The sequence below is a fragment of the Acytostelium subglobosum genome, assembly GCF_000787575.1.
Source record: "Acytostelium subglobosum LB1 DNA, scaffold: scaffold7, whole genome shotgun sequence".
In the NCBI taxonomy this organism is placed as follows: domain Eukaryota; phylum Evosea; class Eumycetozoa; order Acytosteliales; family Acytosteliaceae; genus Acytostelium; species Acytostelium subglobosum.
In genome coordinates, this window is record NW_012236526.1 from 297,497 (window position 1) to 314,925 (window position 17,429).

A 17,429-nucleotide genomic window follows, 5' to 3' on the forward strand; every position below is an offset into this window, starting at 1 on the left:
GGAACAAAAGTAGGAGCAATCAGAATAGTTATAACAGGTAGAACTCTTGGAAGAAGTAAGAAGAGAGAATACATATTACTACTATTGTTTGTTCACTCTTATTATAATCATTATTCTAGAGTATGACAACTCCACCTCCTTCTTATGTAAGTATCAATGCCAGATTGATTAATCGATTGGTTCTCATCATTCTCTAACTCATGAGTTATTAATCAAACAGGGGAGTCCAGGCTCTTTATTGAGGGCAGATTCTTATCTTAGTCCAAATAGCCTATCACCATCAAAGTGTATGTTTGGACCATCGTTATCATATATTGTCCAAACTCTAATAATCCATCTAAACTGGAAATCAATTAATACAAATATATATAGATAATATGGGAGATGGAACTCAATCAAAGAAGACATTAAAGGGCAATGTAGTTAGGAATCTACTTAATAGATCAGGGTCTGGATCGAACTTGAACCTCAATCACAGACGACAAGTTACAAGTGGTTCACTCAGTGGTCTATTCGAAGAGCATCAATCCAATGGAGGTACAAATGGTCACAACAACAATCACTCAAACAACAACAACAACAATCATTCAAACAACAACAACAATCAGCATCATATTGGAAATAGTATATCACCAGGTGGCGAATCCCCAAAGTCACTACGACGTGCCACCAGTACATTGTCCAATCCAGAATTGTCGTCAATATCAGAGATTGACAAGTCATTGTGGACAATAAGAGCACTCAAAGAGAATCCAGAGATTGCGGATTTATTGGATCGAATCAAACCAATCAATCGATGTATAGCACTCAGTCAACATTACGCCTTTGAAGAGACAGTCCTCAAAGATGATCCACTCATTGGCAATGACACAATGATGCAACTAATCCTTCAACATCTACAATATGAAGGTCTACTACATTCAAGAAAGTCATTAGAGTCAGAGGCCAATGTTAAATGTACGTTGTACATTGATGATTCATCGATTGGAAGATTGACTAACACAATCAATGATGACAGACTCAGACTATGCATTCAAAGAGAGTAGATTGGTATTGTTGATAAGAGCAGCATTGAGGGACTCAGAGAGGATATATAGTTTGACATGTGATGAGCGACAACATGAGGCTCAACAACAGTTGGAGGAACAATTGGCATTGATGGGTCTATTGTATGAAGAGCATATTGATACAGTGGAGGATGTAAACATATATGATGAGCCACGTACCAATATATTGTACTCTGATAATGAGCCATCATCTCCACAAGTGTCACCTTCACCATTTGGACCTAGTCTGGTTAGTTCAGCAGGTGGAATTGGCACATCAACATCTGGAGGTGGGGGAGGAGGACCAGGCCTTACACTTAGTAGCAGTAACAGTAGTAGTAACATCAAGTTTGAGGATCAGGTCAAGTCAATCAAGGCAGCGACACTCAATAACTTGGTGATACTGTTGGCGCCAGAGAAGAATCACGACTCTGACTATGTAAAGACGTTCTTGTTGACATATCAATCATTCACAACCAATGAGAAGTTGTTGCAAAAGTTGATACAGAGATACCAGGTGCCACAACGACCAGGCCAATCAGATGACGAGTGGAAAAAGGTTGCCGTACCCATCCAACTACGTGTAGTCAACGTGCTCAAACAATGGATCAAACAATCATTCTCCGAGTTCAACGACAAGATCATCCAAAACATCAAGTCCTTCATCGAGATACTCAAGCATGATAATGTATCCTTGGCCAATAGTATAATGCAGACTTTAAATAGCAAGGTATGATATAGAGTATGAATGATTGATCAATCAATCACAGACACACTAACATGGACATATACACATATAGATAAAAGGCATTGGAGAAGATGATGAAGAGGATAAAAAGTCAAAGATAGTGTTCACTTTGGCAACACCAGAGCCAAAGGTACCAAAGAATATATGGTCACAGACATTGGATATATTCGATGTGGATGAGGAGGAGTTGGCAAGACAATTGACACTCATAGACTTTGAGATATTCACAGCGATCAAACCCAGTGAGTTACTCAATCAATCGTGGAACAAACCTAAACTACGCCATCGTTCACCTCATGTCCTACTGCTCATCAGTCGCTTCAATGAGATCTCATCATGGGTATCATCAATCATCCTATCCAACGACAAGGTCAAGGATCGTGCCAGGATCATGGCCAAGTTGATAAAGATAACAGAGGTAAGTGTTTTAGTATGGCAGAGTAGTTGTCAATCCAACAACATATTAACAATCAAATCACAATCAAATAGTTATTGATCAGGCCATTGAATAATTATAATACAGCAATGGCAATACTTTCTGGACTCAACGCAGCATCTGTACATAGACTAAAGTTCACTCGAGAGGAGATGCCCAAACATATACAACAGGTGTTTGCAGAACTCCAGACACAACTTGGAAGTGCTCAATCATACAAGATATATCGTGAGCTACTGACCAAAGCCAATCATCCATGTATACCATACCTTGGTATATGTTTGACTGATCTAACATTTGTAAGTGTGCCATCAGTCAATCAATGAATGAACATCCAACTAATATATATATACTTCCATGTAGATTGAAGATGGTAATCCAGAGGCGATCAAAGGATTCATCAACTTTAGCAAACGTAGATTGATCTATACAGTGATATCACAGGTGCAGAGCTTCCAAAACACTAGATACAATCTTCATCCAGTCTATCAGATATCCAAACTACTACGTGTACTCAAGCCAAGATTGGACGATGAGGATCTCTATCGCATATCAATGAAGTTTGAACCAAGGAACAAAGAGAGGAGTGAGATACTCTAGAGTCATTCAGTCAATATGATACAAGTAAAAAGTTATTATTATTATTATTATTATATCCTGGAATGGTAAAGTTGTAATTATTCTCATTCTTGGACCGCTCTACTGACATCACCATTGTTGACAGACACTGGCAGATCGATGGGACTCGCCAGTTATGGTCCTTCCACGAGTTCCCGAAAGTTAATTTTAAAATTTAAAATGGAGTGTTGCAAAGACGAAAAACATGGATGTTCCTCTCTCTCTATGTTGTGGTGGCGTGTCCGACCGAACTATGGCTCACGCACTATCGCTCGCCAATACCAACAACACAATCTAAACATTATTCATTTACTGAATTCATACATATACTTATATATACTTTACATATACATATAATACATACAATGGTAGGTACTAACAAACAAACAGGATATCAACTAGCAAACAAGTCAACTAACCCAAAAAAATACAATATAGTCTCAAGAGTTTGTTGGCCATAGATCGCTCAACGTCGTTGACGAGGAGATCTTTAACTTGATTGGAAAGGAGAAGAGAAGACAGCAAGATGGTTTGGAGCTCATTGCTTCAGAGGTAAGGTTACGGGTGATGACTCATGTGACGACGACACATCACTCACTCACTCACTCATACTTCTTATTCTAGAACTTCACATCAAAGGCTGTGATGGAGGCTATTGGATCTCATTTCACCAACAAGTACGCAGAGGGATACCCAGGTGCTCGTTACTATGGTGGTTCCGAGGTTGTCGATGAGTTGGAGAACCTGTGCATCAAGAGAGCTCTCGAGTGCTTCCACGTCGATGCCGCTCAATGGGGTGCCAACGTTCAGCCATACTCTGGTTCACCAGCCAACTTTGCCGTCTACACTGCTCTCCTCAAGCCACACGACAGAATCATGGGTCTTGATCTCCCATCTGGAGGACAGTATGTACATTTGGATTGGACACAGGACGCCCACACCTTACTAACACATTACTACTAGTCTTACTCACGGTTATCAAACAGAAAAGAAGAAGATCTCTGCCAGTTCAATCTTCTTTGAGTCGATGCCATACCAAGTGAGCACCAGCACTGGTCTGATTGACTACCAACGTTTGGAGGAGAACGCACTGTTGTTCAAGCCCAAGCTGATCATTGCCGGTGCCTCTGCCTACCCAAGAGAGTGGGACTACAAGAGAATGAGAGCGATTGCTGACCGTGTCGGTGCCTACCTCATGTGTGACATGGCTCACTACAGTGGTCTGGTCGCTGCCAAGCTGCTCGACTCACCATTCAACTACTGTGACGTCGTCACCACCACCACCCACAAGACTCTGAGAGGCCCACGCTCTGGAATCATCTTCTTCCGTCGCGGCAAGCGCACCACCGCCGACGGCAAGTTCATCGAGGACTACGACCTCGAGAGCAGAATCAACCAGGCTGTCTTCCCATCGCTCCAGGGAGGCCCACATGAGAACGTCATTGCTGGTGTTGCCGTAGCCCTCAAGGAGGCCTCGCAGCCAGACTACCATGCATACGCCGCTCAGGTCCAGAAGAACGCCCGCGTCATTGGTGAGGCCCTCGTCGAGAAGGGATACAAGCTGGTGACCAACGGCACTGACAACCATCTGATCCTCTGGGACCTCCGTCCACAGGATCTCACCGGAAGCAAGTTTGAAAAGGCATGCGACCACGCCAACATCACCGTCAACAAGAACTCTGTCTATGGAGATGTCAGCGCCCACACACCAGGCGGTGTCAGAATTGGTGCGCCCGCTCTCACCTCGAGAGGCATGAACGAGGAGGACTTTAAGAAGATCGCCGAGTTCCTCGACCGCATTCTAAAGATTTCGCTCGCCATCCAAGCCAAGGTTGGCAAGAAGCTGGTGGACTTTGTCGCTGCCCTCGACACCAACGAGGATATCAAGGCTCTCAAGTTGGAGGTTCAAGAGTTTGCTCTCAAGTTCCCACTTCCAGGTTTCTAAATTGTGTGCAATACACACAGCTCCATCATCATTCAGCCATTCACATGGATATATCCAAATCAATCAACAAAGCATCAATATAACATCCATTTGTTATAATAATAATATATTTTAGAGATCTCCAGTTTCCAATTTATTTATTTAACTTCCAAGAATACATCAAAATTGGAGTCACTGTGACTTTATCTTTTTCACACTGGTCATTCATTCGAATAACTTACTTATTTATTTATATACATATACCATTATAATGGACAAACTATCATTAATAGTTATCAAAAGGATATTATTTTATTTGATTGAAGCTGATAATGATGACACTGCTGAAAGATTGATACCAAATAGATGTCACATTTCCAATAGACATCATATTGAAACAAGAAACAGTTATCTATTGGATGTCATCTGTCTTGGATTAACATGTAAGAGAATGATTGTATTGTTGCCCAGACTACTGCCAAAGATTGAATTCGACTACATTGATCCAACAGTACAACAACAACAACATAGAATGGTGTACAAGTCAACAAAGCCATTGGAGACAGGTGAACTACCTGATACACTGACATCACTACACTTTGACAAAGCATTCATATATACGATCAATCGAGACATGTTACCATCAAGCTTGACAGAACTTCGGTTTGGAGACTCTTTCAATCATGAGTTGTTACCTGGTACCCTCCCACAAGGACTCACAACATTGGCGTTTGGTGCCAAGTATGATTGTGCTTTATCACAAGGTACTTTACCATCGTCAATCACCTCATTAACATTTGGAAATTGCTTCAAACAAGTTATCACGACAGATTTGCTTCCAGAATCACTCCTCACACTTTCAATTGGACAATTGTTTATCGACACACTTCTACCTGGAACATTGCCATCCTCAATCACTTCCCTCACATTCTTTCAGACAATGAGTTATAATCAATTCGTAGTGCACAAACTTCAAGTTGGCCTACTGCCACCATCACTTCACACTTTGAATCTCCCAATATGGAATCGATCACCTCTTGATAGAGAATGGTTTCCATCCACCCTCAAGAGACTGACATTCCAAGGATACAGTGGAGATCTAATCTGTGATGGACTTCCCTCAAACCTTGAGGTGCTTATCATATTGAAGGATTACCTTGATGTTCATCATCATTCATCCTACGTAAATCTGATAGGTGGTCTACCAGACACAATAGTTGAACTCAAGATTGGCACCTATCTTAGGAGTGATGATATCAATCCTGGAATGTTTCCATCATCACTCACCGTTTTGGATTTGAATGAAATCCAAAATAGGTGTGCCGTACCAGGAATACTTCCATCGACACTTACCACTTTGGTACTTTCAGATAGATCTAACTCAGAAGGAGTGCTTCCAAAATCACTCAAACGATTGACACTCGATCTCTTTGGATTCTTTCGCAACAACAAAACAGTGCTCCACGATGGACTCGAACACCTGACTCTCCACTATTCACAGGAAGTTAATTCCAGGACAGTTAATCTATTGACCAATCTATTGGAGCAAATCTCCAAAGATAAACAATTGAGATGTCCACTGTCTATATCAATTGAAAGAGTAGTTGGGACCAATAGACAGGTAGAGTTAGTTAGAAAGATAGTCATGGCCACTCGTTACATACATGACTATCATATCAAGATTGGCTATGGTAAGAGTAATGATCTGGACAAAATATTCACAGTACATGTACGCAAGATTGATCGTTTCAATGCTATATGTTTAATCAATTTGAATTATTCAATCACCTTTCATACGATACCAATAAAATAGTTTCCCGCCAAAATTCAAATCTAGTTTTAATCACTCAATCAATCTAAGATTCAAACATATCCTAGTTCATTGTTATTATTACTTACATACTTATATATATACAATGGACAAAATATCAATATTAGTTGTTAAAAGGATAGTAGATTATTTGATTGGAGATGGTCATGTCGGCAACAAGGCACAAACAACTACACCTACACGTGGCATTTACGATCGATATCAATTTGAAGAACAAAACAGACACCTATTGGATGTCATCTGTCTAGGATTAACATGTAAACGATTGATTGTATTGTTACCCAGACTACTGCCAATGATTGACTTTGATTACATTATTGGACCCAATGTACAACATCCACCACAACAGAGAATGGTGTACAGGTCGACAAAGCCACTCAATCCAGGTGTACTACCTGATACACTCACATCATTACACTTTGTCAAAACATTCAAACATAAGATCAATCGAGACACATTACCATCCAGCTTGACAGAACTACAGTTTGGCGACGCATTCAACCATGAGTTGTTGCCTGGAACTCTCCCTTTAGGTCTCACCACATTGGTATTTGGTGCAAAGTATGATTGTCCATTATCACGTGGCACTTTACCATCAACAATAACTTCATTAACGTTTGGAAAGTGCTTTGAACAAGTGATTGAACAAGGCATGCTTCCAGAATCTCTCCTCACTCTATCTCTGGGTCAATTGTTCATCAACACACTTCAACCTGGAACATTGCCATCCAGTCTGACATCACTCACATTCTTCCAAACACTCTCTCAGGACATGCCTATCCATTATACACTTCAAGTTGATCAACTGCCACAATCACTCCACACTTTGAATCTTCCAACATGGCATTCACAACTTGTTAGAGAATGGTTTCCACCCACACTCAAGAGACTGACTTTCGAAGGATTCAAGAGTACCCTTGTGACGGCAGAGCTGCCTCAAAAACTAGAGAGTCTGGTCATAATGTATGAATCTTACGACTACTATCTATCACCTCAATATCTGGCAATAATTGGTCAACTACCCGACACAATAGTTGAGCTCAAGATTGACTACTGCTTTAGGATCACAAGTGGAGTGTTTCCACCTTCGCTCACCTCACTATATTTGGCCGGAGGTCGATCCCAGGATTTCCCGCCCTCATTTCTGCCGCGCACCCTCACATCGCTATATCTTGGTGATATACTCAATCAACCGCGTTACCTCATCAAAGGGGGGTGGCCATCATCACTCAAGCGATTTTCAATTGGCTACGTTGTTTCAGTTGTGAATCCATTGTTGGTCCCAAATGGACTCACGCACTTGGAAGCAGCAAAAATAGACTATGTCATGTCAGCGTCGATTGAGCGTGTCATTTTGAAGGGAGAGTACGATTATAAAAGTTATGTCTATCAGCCACTCTTTCCTCTAAAGTCATTCTCAATGAATGCAAGGGTGATTCGATATTCCAATGCTAGGACCAATAGACAAGCAGAGTTTATTCGCAAATCAGTATTGGGAACACCCAATGTTGATGACTATCATTACAAGATTCAGTATGGCAAGAGTACCGATCTGGATAAAGTATTCACAACACATGTGCGCAGGATGGATGATAACCATGTCATATGTATCATCAATCTAAAGAATACAATCAATTTCCAAATCATTTCATTACAATCAGAATAACAACAATAAATATACTCACATTCACAACACATTTGGATGTGATCTTGTCTGTCCACCTTAGCAACAGTTGCGTGTCGAGTTGAGAGAATCCAATAAAATAATCGACATTTATTCATTATCCTCATCGTCATCATCCTCTTCAAGATCCTTAATAGCCTCTTCATCAACTTCCAATTCCTCTTCATCAACCTCCTCTCCTTCTTTATAATATAATGGTGTAACTTTGGAAGAGGTACACCAGAACATGTTGATTTGTTGATGATGGATCGATGGAGTTGTATGATAGAGTTTAACTGTCTGAAGTTTGGCTCAGATCCTGTTCCTCGAACTCTGGATCTCTTTGTGTTGTGCATGAATTGAGTATGATTGTTCGACTTGAGCCACTTGATCACCGACTCCAACCTGGTGTTGATCAACTCAATAAAGTCAGTTGTGATGATTCGGGTTCGAATATTGTACATCGGGATAAGGTTCTGATTGGGAGTCTTGAAATGTCCAACATGTTCATTGATTGAGGTGATGAACTCTTGGGGCCATCTTTCAAGGTGCTTGTACTCTTCATACTTGAAATAGTCAAGATGTCTTGTGATGGGAATGGTGGAGTCTGGTTGAATGTGAGACTCAAGTTGGTCAGTATTTGTGCCAATTGTAACAGGAAATCAAGGATTCGAAGGTCATAATAGATCGGTAGATTGAACTTGAATGTAATGAGAGTTGTTTGGTGTATGAGATAGTTGTGCGTTGACTCCTCGAACGATTCAATTTCAAACCTCTCCAATAAATAGTCCTCTACATATAGATCCAGTTCAAGGTAAGAGAGATGTGAAGCATTGTGTGAGAGAATATCAAATAACACTCCATGTAGAATGATGTTGACGCTTAAATTAAATCACCATCATAATCATCTAAATCTTGAATCTTCAAGTATGTCAAGTTGCATAGGGAATCGTTCTTGAGGAGGTTGATAATAGGGGCAATGTCCTTCTCCTCATCTGGATCCCACAAACTTGTTCGTAGGATAAGAGATGTTACTCGAGTATCAGCCAAATTGATCAATTCATCCGGTAACTCCTCATTCTCCAATACATCATAAGAACTATCAATGGATGACAGACTTGAGCTCATGTTTGATGATAGTAACTCAATGACATAGTTAAGGTCGGTTGCAAGATGTTCCATACTAGGGTTGAGCAATGATTTGAAGGCTTCCATCTCAATGACAAGTAGGGGACTGATCTGGAATACATCTATGATCATAGTGTTTATCGAAATCTATTTGAAGACTACGGAGTGGACGTTGTACCAGTGAATATCTATTCATTGATGGTGTAGCGATGTAGTGATTGTTGACAATGTGTTGCTCTTGAAGTGCTTGATTGAGCTCTTTAAAGGTATGGAATATAATCGAATCATTCAGTACTGTGGAGACAAAGCGATGTGTTCTCCAATCAATAAGAGAGAGTGACAGTCTCCACCGATGTGACTCGAGACATCTCCTATGAATAGATGCGAAATGCCAAGCATAACTAAATATCTTGAATAATACATAATAATTGAGTAACATCTCTCTCTATCTCACTCAATCAATCAATCTACTACTATTATCTATTCTATATGATTCAGAGTACTCAAACAGATAATAATGAATATGTATAATTAGATGTTATTCCAACTTCTAACAATGAAAGTGTTAGACCACATACTTCTTGGAAATGATGGAAAATAAACACTTCCAGCCAGTTTGCAAACCTCGACACATTGGATGAATCTGAGTACTTGTCTTCCAAATCAATTATCCACATTCGATTAGTTAATTGATTGATAGATTGACTGATTGGTTGATTGATTGATGTATTTATTATGATTAACTTTGATGTTGCTGTTGAGATTTAAGTGCAGACAGCCTGACATTGATTCGATTCACTTCTTTTCTCTGCTTTCTGATTGACTTCATCCTCATAACAATGGCCACAGCAATAGCCGCTACAAAGACAACACAGAGAACAACAATTCCAGCAATGGCCAATGGTGATAGCTTTGATGAGCTGGAATGCTTACAGAATGCACCATCAATGTCCTTGGCATCATCAATATCCAGAAGCAACAAAAAGTCTGGATCCAGGTAGGCTTGTCTTGTGAATGCAGATACATTGATTCCAATCAATGTTTGTGATGATTGAGTGTTGTTGGCCACTGTTTGAACAGTGTCATTGAGCAGTATGTTGGACACGGCAGACACTCTGTCATCAATCATTGCCTTTTGGATAAAGTGACCATACATGCTATAGCTCTGCACTTTGACACGCATCCAGAACAGGTTGTCCTTGTCTCCATCGGTGTAGCCATATTGTTGGACTGAGCATGAGTTGGAATCAGTCGTGTTGATTGTTGCACGCATCACAACCTGCATCGTGTCCAACAGACTTGGGAATGTATAGTTGGCCAGTGTGATTGTGTACTTGATCGTGTTCTTCTTCATTGGGAGTATGTCGCCCGCAAACTTGACGTCCTCATCCTCTGTGAACAATCTTACATTCACTTTGATCACACCAACATTACTTCCATCATTGGGTCCATATTGAGCAACATAATCTCGTGATTGGTTCGATGTGCTTGATGTGTTCCATTGGCTCAATGGATATGATGCCAACTCTGTGCCAAGTTGATCCAACACTCTCACTCTGATAATCTCAATCTCACCAACAATAGTCACTCCAGTCCCATTGAACGTGTACACTGTTGATGGATTATCTGGATTGATCACTGGTGTCGTTGGTACTGACTCTGTTGACATTGGAGTCATTGGTTAGTATTACATTGATTGATTGAGTGACTAGATACTTACGTGATGAACAATCATCTCCATACCATGTGTCGTTACATTGACAACCAAAGGTTGGTGAGCAATCACCATGGTTGGAGCAAGGTGGCGAACCTGGACATGTGATGTTTGGGAATACCACTGGCGCCTCGGGTCCTGGAATATATCTAATGCCCAAAGTGTTGGAGTAGTATGTTGAGTTGTCTGGTTGATTCCTGAGTTGTATCAACAATGTCTTTTCAACTCGAACAACATCTGTTATGTTGAACACGGCAATCACAACTGATCCAAATGATTTGGTGAACAACACTGTTGGATTGTTGATGTTGAGTGCATCGACCAATGTTGGATTGGGTCCAAAGTTCTTTCCAAACACTGTGATCACTCCTTTTCCGAGCTCGGCGCCTTCCAATATTGGTGTGATGTGAGTGTACACGATCTCAACGGTCCTCGCCACTTGTGGTGTGATGGGCAGATCTTCAGTTGAGTATCCATTGATGTTCTGACTGTTGTCCACCAATCCATAGACAGAGATGAATGCCAACGTTGATCCACCGGCCACTGCACCACTGGTCTTGGCTGCGAATCCATATGGAGGTATTCCAGATGCTGTGAATGTATAGAGGTCACCCGCTTGAACCATTGATGTTGTGACCAGTTTGTAAGTCTCGTATATGTATCCCGTGAGATAGACTGATGGCATGTGACGTGCACTGTATCCAGTGCCAGACTCGCGAACCTTGAACCTGACCTCAACTCTCCTTAGATGTGATCCAACATCCACAGTTGGTGTGAGGAGTTCCAATGATTCAAGAACAGGTGGTGTTATATCTGTTGTGCCTGTTGGAGGGTAGGGCAAGGGTAGGTTTGTGTTGGCGTTAGGGTACATAATCACAACATTGTAACACTCACTCAAACAAACTTACTTGTTAACAACTGGATATTGAACTCGAGTGCATGGGTGGCGGTCATGATCTGGGCCAATGGAGACACAACTCTTGTGTCTGAATCGAATGAGGAGTAGTAGCCACGATTCATTGAAGTGTCGAATAGTTCAATGTCGAGGAATGTGAATGTTTGATTTCGATAGTTGGGGTCCACGTCGAACATTATCTGGTAGTTGCCTGTAAACTGGTCGCCACCAGTCTTGTTGGCTTGTGTTAGCTCGAATCTGCGAACTTGACCATCGACGTCACTGATCACATTGATCACTCCTCTCAAGAATCCATTGCCAGTGTCCACAATTACAATTGACCAACCAATTGACATTGCTCCACCCAATGTCAAGTCCACTGTCTTGCCAGGTACGGCAGTACATTCAGTGATCATCGGTGGGAACTCATCACCAGCTATATGATATGATGTCAAGTTTGTTTGAGTCAGTGAGTGATCGGAATGATTGATTGAGTGGTCGATTGAATGATGCACATACCTGATGACAAGATGTTGACCGCTGATGTTGGGAACTGTTTTAGGATGAGTGCGCCTTCTATCATTAGGGTGGCTAAAATGCCAGTTACATCCCTTGTTGGGAAGACGGTGAGTGAGTTGCCAGGTGGAAGCATCACACGGATATAATACTGCATTCGACGAGAGATTGTACGGGCGGGCACGGTGAATGGAATGACAAACAATCCAAGTGTAGCATTATATGTTGCGTCGGCCTGGTAACTCGGATTCTCATCCACCGAACCAAAGATTAATGTTACCTTCCAGTTTGGCATAATCTTTGGAGAACTGAGGTATAACTTGTTGTCCACTGCCGATGTGCTAACATCCATTCTATACTTGTCAAAGTAGAATGCTGTCAAGTCTTCTGGGCCAATATCATCTAGTAGTTGTATTTAAATGAGTGAGAGAGTAAGTTGATTGAACGAATGATTGAGTGAGAGAGTATTATACTTACATGCTGCGGTCCTGAATCCTGTTGGTGAGCCAGTGAACGAGGTGTATCCAACATCTGATGGTGACATCTTGGTGGCACCATTCATCAACATGACATCATATTTGACAGTCTGGCCAGGTTGATAGTTCAATTCAAGTAGCTTCTCATAATAGCCTTTGTTTGAATTGCCTTGATACATGTCCAGATGAACAAGTCACCTGTTGAGAAGTACAACATCATCCTTTGGAATCCAGACTCAGCATCACTAACAGTTGTCCTCAACAAGAACCTTGTTCCACCAAGTGGTACTATCTGGAATGATTCCACAATTGGTGGAGTCTCATCAGCTGATTGGAGTGAGTTAGTGGATTGATTGATTGATTGATTGAATGAAGGTGTGATGACAAGAACATACTTTGATTGTGTAATGCTGGTAATAAAACTGCAACATTGACATAGGTGCAGTAAAGTAGACTTCCTAGGTTGTTTGGTACATAGCCATTGATGTAGAATGTGACTGACATGGTAGTGTTGCCACCATTGACAATATTCTTGACTCCAAATGGATAGGAGAAGCGGTCATCGGGACCAACTAAAGCCATTTGGTATCCATATGTACATGTTCGATAGTTTGGCAGGAGGAATGTGGATCCAAACTGCGAACCATCAGTCCAATAAGTCACTTGTGTTGTAGTGACAGGGGAATTGTATGCTTGGTCTAGATTGAATAATTGATTGATTGTTAGAGTGTTATTGTGATGATGATGGAGACGAGACAACATACATGGAGTCCTGATATAGGGCCCAAATGGGCCTGGAGATGTGGTCGCTTCAAATATCTGGGTCTGTTGCATTTGGATTGTGGCAAGTGCAAGGTTGTCGACATAGCCATTGGGATAGGTGCGTACTGGCTTGAAAACCCTGAAGTAGGACAATAGTTGGTTGGGAGACGATACGTTGGAGTAGATAAAGTAGAGTGCATCCAAGCTGGTCGATGAGACACTTGCTCCAAACATTGAGTTTGGTCTATTTGGTACCAATCCAGTCTCGAGACTCATATCATACACAGTGGAACTTTGAGACTTTCTCACTGTATTGACGGTCAATGGCGGGAAGATCACGTAGGCCGTACGTCCAGAGTTGGTAATGGTGAGATTGATTGGCTGGGTGTAGTCGCCCTCGTCTGTTCCGATGGGGTACAATAGCACCTGGTAGAGACTGGACACGGCGGGACCATTGGGGCCTTGTCTTAGGAGTACCAACTGACACACATATATCGTTGCCTTGCATGCGTAACCATCAAACATCATACCATTGAATGGATCAGTGATTGAAACAGTCGTCTGGAAGATGTCGGTTCGGGGCGGTTGTAGGTATTGAGATGGGAACAAGCTATTCCTGACAAAGGGTCCAGAGTACATCGATACGGACAGTGTGGCGGGCATGGGCGCACATGAGAATGTCGTGTTCCAAGGTAGGATCTGGTTGTTGCTGTCAATGACACCAGCGTCCCAAAAGAATGGCGCCGTCTGCACAGCCACTTGATTGCCAAACTTTACATGTTGATGTCCATTAAACATTAGGTTACCGTTGATTGGCGTGTCGGTCAGGCCAAACAACAATAACTTTGTTATTGGCAATGTATGATTGACCACCAGGACAACCCTTACATTACAAGATGTATAATTATTATACTCTGCTATCACTCTAACATCTATTACTTGTCCATCTACTCTTCCACACTCCAATCCTATCAACATCAACGTCACCAATGTTGTTAACAACAACACTCCTTTGATTGATAGCATATCTATCTAACTATTATAAGTTGATGTAGTTGTAGTTGTAGACTATGTTGTTGTCGTCGTTGTTGTTGTTGATGTTGTAGTTGTCATTGGAACGAGGTGACATGCGCACGTCAAGAGGATGAGGTATTTGGGGAGACCGACCTGACCCATGGGATCGGTCGACCTTTGGACCTAACATGGTATCATCACTTTAGACGATATGATCTGGCTGAATGATCTACATCGTCTTAACTGTTAGTATATCAAGATATTAACATGATCTTTACAAAAGTATCAATCTTGTGTGTAACCTAGTATCTAAAATTGAAACATTATCAAGAAGGGCGTGGATTTCAGCCTCGGGAAGTCCGACTTTCAATTCATGAAAGTAATAGAGATAGATAGAGTGTGAGGTACTTGAGTTCATTCCATGTACTTAAAGTTCCACTGACCTTGTAAATACACTTAAATGATTAAAAATGATCAAATTATGTGTCTGGAATTATTCCGTGCTTTGAGGCGAGGCCATATGCCTAAAACTCTCCCAACTTTCAAGGATTTATTCCAATTCCATAAACTTTATCTCGAGTAGATTTCGGTTGAGCACTTGAGTGATTGTAATCACTCAATCAATCACTCGTTCAATCAATCAGATATGAATATACATGGAATCACTTCCAGTCATAATTATTAAAAGGATAAATGAATGTTTGAACAACCGTGATGATGGTGATGGTGTGGAGATGATGGATGCCATCTGTCTTGGCCTTGCATCCAAAAGGTTGTTGACAATGATGACTAAACTGAACCCTCAACTACACTTTAACATCAACACTCCACACGTATATCATCAACATCCACAACAACAACAACACATTGTCTATCGCGGCGATCAATTGAAGACACTAATCAATGTTACACATCTTACTTTCGATCACTCATTCAATAAGTCGATCAAACCTGGTACACTGCCAACGTCAATCACAAAGCTGCAGCTGGGTGACTTGTTCAATCAACAGTTGAACAAGCCAAACATGATACCATCGTCGCTGGTCACACTCAAGTTTGGAAGGAACTTCAATCAACCATTGGTCATCGACATGCTCCCAACATCCATTACAAAGTTGCGCTTTGGCGAGAGTTTCAATCAACCGATACCCTTTGGCGCGCTGCCATCATCACTTCTAACGCTGTCCTTTAGTTACGCATTCATTCAGACGATTCAACCGCGATCATTGCCACCATCACTCACAAATCTTGACTTTAATCGACCTCGCGGAGGTACTATAAATTTAACTCTCACGTTGGTGATGCCCAAATTTAAACAACCACTCCCCCTGGAGATTGGCACGATCCCCTCGTCAGTGCATACGCTCAATCTTCCGCGTTGGTACCATCCGGTGCAGATTCATCAGGACTACTTGCCAGCCTCACTCAAGCATCTGACCATCAACTATGACTCGGTGGCCAAGCAGAGGGAACTAGGACCAGATGCACTGCCACGCACACTAGAGACTCTCAAGCTGGGGCAAAGTAGTAGTGTGATCATCATCACCACCACAACACCTGGATCACTGCCCGATACACTTGTTGAGCTGGATGTTGGTGTGCACACATCTGCTCCGATACAATTCGACAAGCTGCCATTGCTAAGGTCGCTGACACTTGGCCAAAAGTACAGACATAGTGTTTTTGTTGGCACACTTGGATCATCATTGACCTCATTGAGCATAAAGAACAATCATGTTTTGGAATCATTCCCAATGTCACTCACATCATTGGTGCTTGGCGCAGAGTATTTTGCACCGATCAATCCTGGCGCACTTCCATCATCATTGACGACACTTGAGCTTGGAAACAAGTTCTTTTATTCATTGTCCAATGGAGTGCTTCCGTCATCACTTAGGTCATTGTCCTTGGGGTCATCATACTTTCATGACACTGTACTTCCCGACTCGCTCACTCATCTTACCCTCTCCTCATTCGAACAAATCACAAAATGTCTGGCAACAGCATCAACATCATCCACTCAATCATTGGATCTCAAAGTAGTTCAATCACTCCAACATCCATCGTCTTCATCATCATCATGTCCAACTCATCTACAACACATGTTCAGGTCAATAACATATAAGATCAAGGAAAAGACATCGATATTACTTGACAAGAGACCAAAGGATATGATTCAAACATTGATTGGAATGATACCAAAAGCCACTACCTACACCATTCATTCTCATCAATCGCTTGACAACCAACCAATATTCCACATACGTACAATCGACAACATGGTACCAAACATCATCTGTATCATCAACAACAAATGATCATTCATTCACCTTTCAATCAATCAAAGAGAGATAATGAATTATTGAGTGATTGAGTGATTGAGTGATTCGTCATATTCAATGAATATCATCACCATCATTCATCATGGAATAGATTGATTTAATGATTCAGAGATACACACAAGGTGTGGTCAATACAATAGATGTCAATAAAGATGATGAGGCGAGAATGATGGATTGATGGCGTGTACATGTCATTATCATGTGCTTTTGGGCTCGTGGGTGGACCGAAAAAGATGCGTCAACTGAATGGATGGATGGCGCACCCCTACCCTCACACTCCTTTTCCCCTTATTTTTAGACCTCGTGTCTCTCATTT

At 41.5% G+C, this 17,429-nt stretch overlaps 6 protein-coding genes across 6 annotated transcripts; 4 read left to right on the top strand and 2 right to left on the bottom strand.

The window, feature by feature from the left end:
- Window positions 1-122: 122 nt before the first annotated feature.
- On the top strand, window positions 123-2,830 carry SAMD00019534_040030 (hypothetical protein; the record flags this gene model as incomplete). Its single annotated transcript, XM_012900508.1, has 7 exons — window positions 123-146; window positions 221-287; window positions 373-957; window positions 1,019-1,776; window positions 1,847-2,212; window positions 2,284-2,529; window positions 2,594-2,830. The coding sequence occupies 7 exons, from the start codon at window positions 123-125 to the stop codon at window positions 2,828-2,830; spliced, it is 2,283 nt and encodes a 760-aa protein (XP_012755962.1).
- A 383-nt stretch (window positions 2,831-3,213) lies between these two features.
- On the top strand, window positions 3,214-4,793 carry SAMD00019534_040040 (hypothetical protein; the record flags this gene model as incomplete). The annotated part of the gene is made up of 4 exons (XM_012900509.1): window positions 3,214-3,220; window positions 3,294-3,400; window positions 3,473-3,753; window positions 3,812-4,793. The coding sequence occupies 4 exons, from the start codon at window positions 3,214-3,216 to the stop codon at window positions 4,791-4,793; spliced, it is 1,377 nt and encodes a 458-aa protein (XP_012755963.1).
- A 2,186-nt stretch (window positions 4,794-6,979) lies between these two features.
- SAMD00019534_040050 (hypothetical protein) lies at window positions 6,980-8,257 on the top strand (the record flags this gene model as incomplete). Its single annotated transcript, XM_012900510.1, has 1 exon — window positions 6,980-8,257. A coding segment is annotated over one exon (1,278 nt), but the record flags the coding sequence as incomplete, so codon positions are not given.
- Window positions 8,258-10,133: 1,876 nt separating this feature from the next.
- On the bottom strand, window positions 10,134-13,081 carry SAMD00019534_040060 (hypothetical protein; the record flags this gene model as incomplete). The annotated part of the gene is made up of 5 exons (XM_012900511.1): window positions 10,134-11,053; window positions 11,115-11,930; window positions 12,017-12,439; window positions 12,523-12,921; window positions 12,997-13,081. The coding sequence occupies 5 exons, from the start codon at window positions 13,079-13,081 to the stop codon at window positions 10,134-10,136; spliced, it is 2,643 nt and encodes an 880-aa protein (XP_012755965.1).
- Window positions 13,082-13,122: 41 nt separating this feature from the next.
- SAMD00019534_040070 (hypothetical protein) lies at window positions 13,123-14,555 on the bottom strand (the record flags this gene model as incomplete). The annotated part of the gene is made up of 3 exons (XM_012900512.1): window positions 13,123-13,322; window positions 13,391-13,693; window positions 13,760-14,555. 3 exons carry the CDS (start codon window positions 14,553-14,555, stop codon window positions 13,123-13,125), a joined length of 1,299 nt encoding a protein of 432 aa, XP_012755966.1.
- A 953-nt stretch (window positions 14,556-15,508) lies between these two features.
- On the top strand, window positions 15,509-17,089 carry SAMD00019534_040080 (hypothetical protein; the record flags this gene model as incomplete). The annotated part of the gene is made up of 2 exons (XM_012900513.1): window positions 15,509-15,604; window positions 15,713-17,089. The coding sequence occupies 2 exons, from the start codon at window positions 15,509-15,511 to the stop codon at window positions 17,087-17,089; spliced, it is 1,473 nt and encodes a 490-aa protein (XP_012755967.1).
- Between the last annotated feature and the right edge of the window lie 340 nt (window positions 17,090-17,429).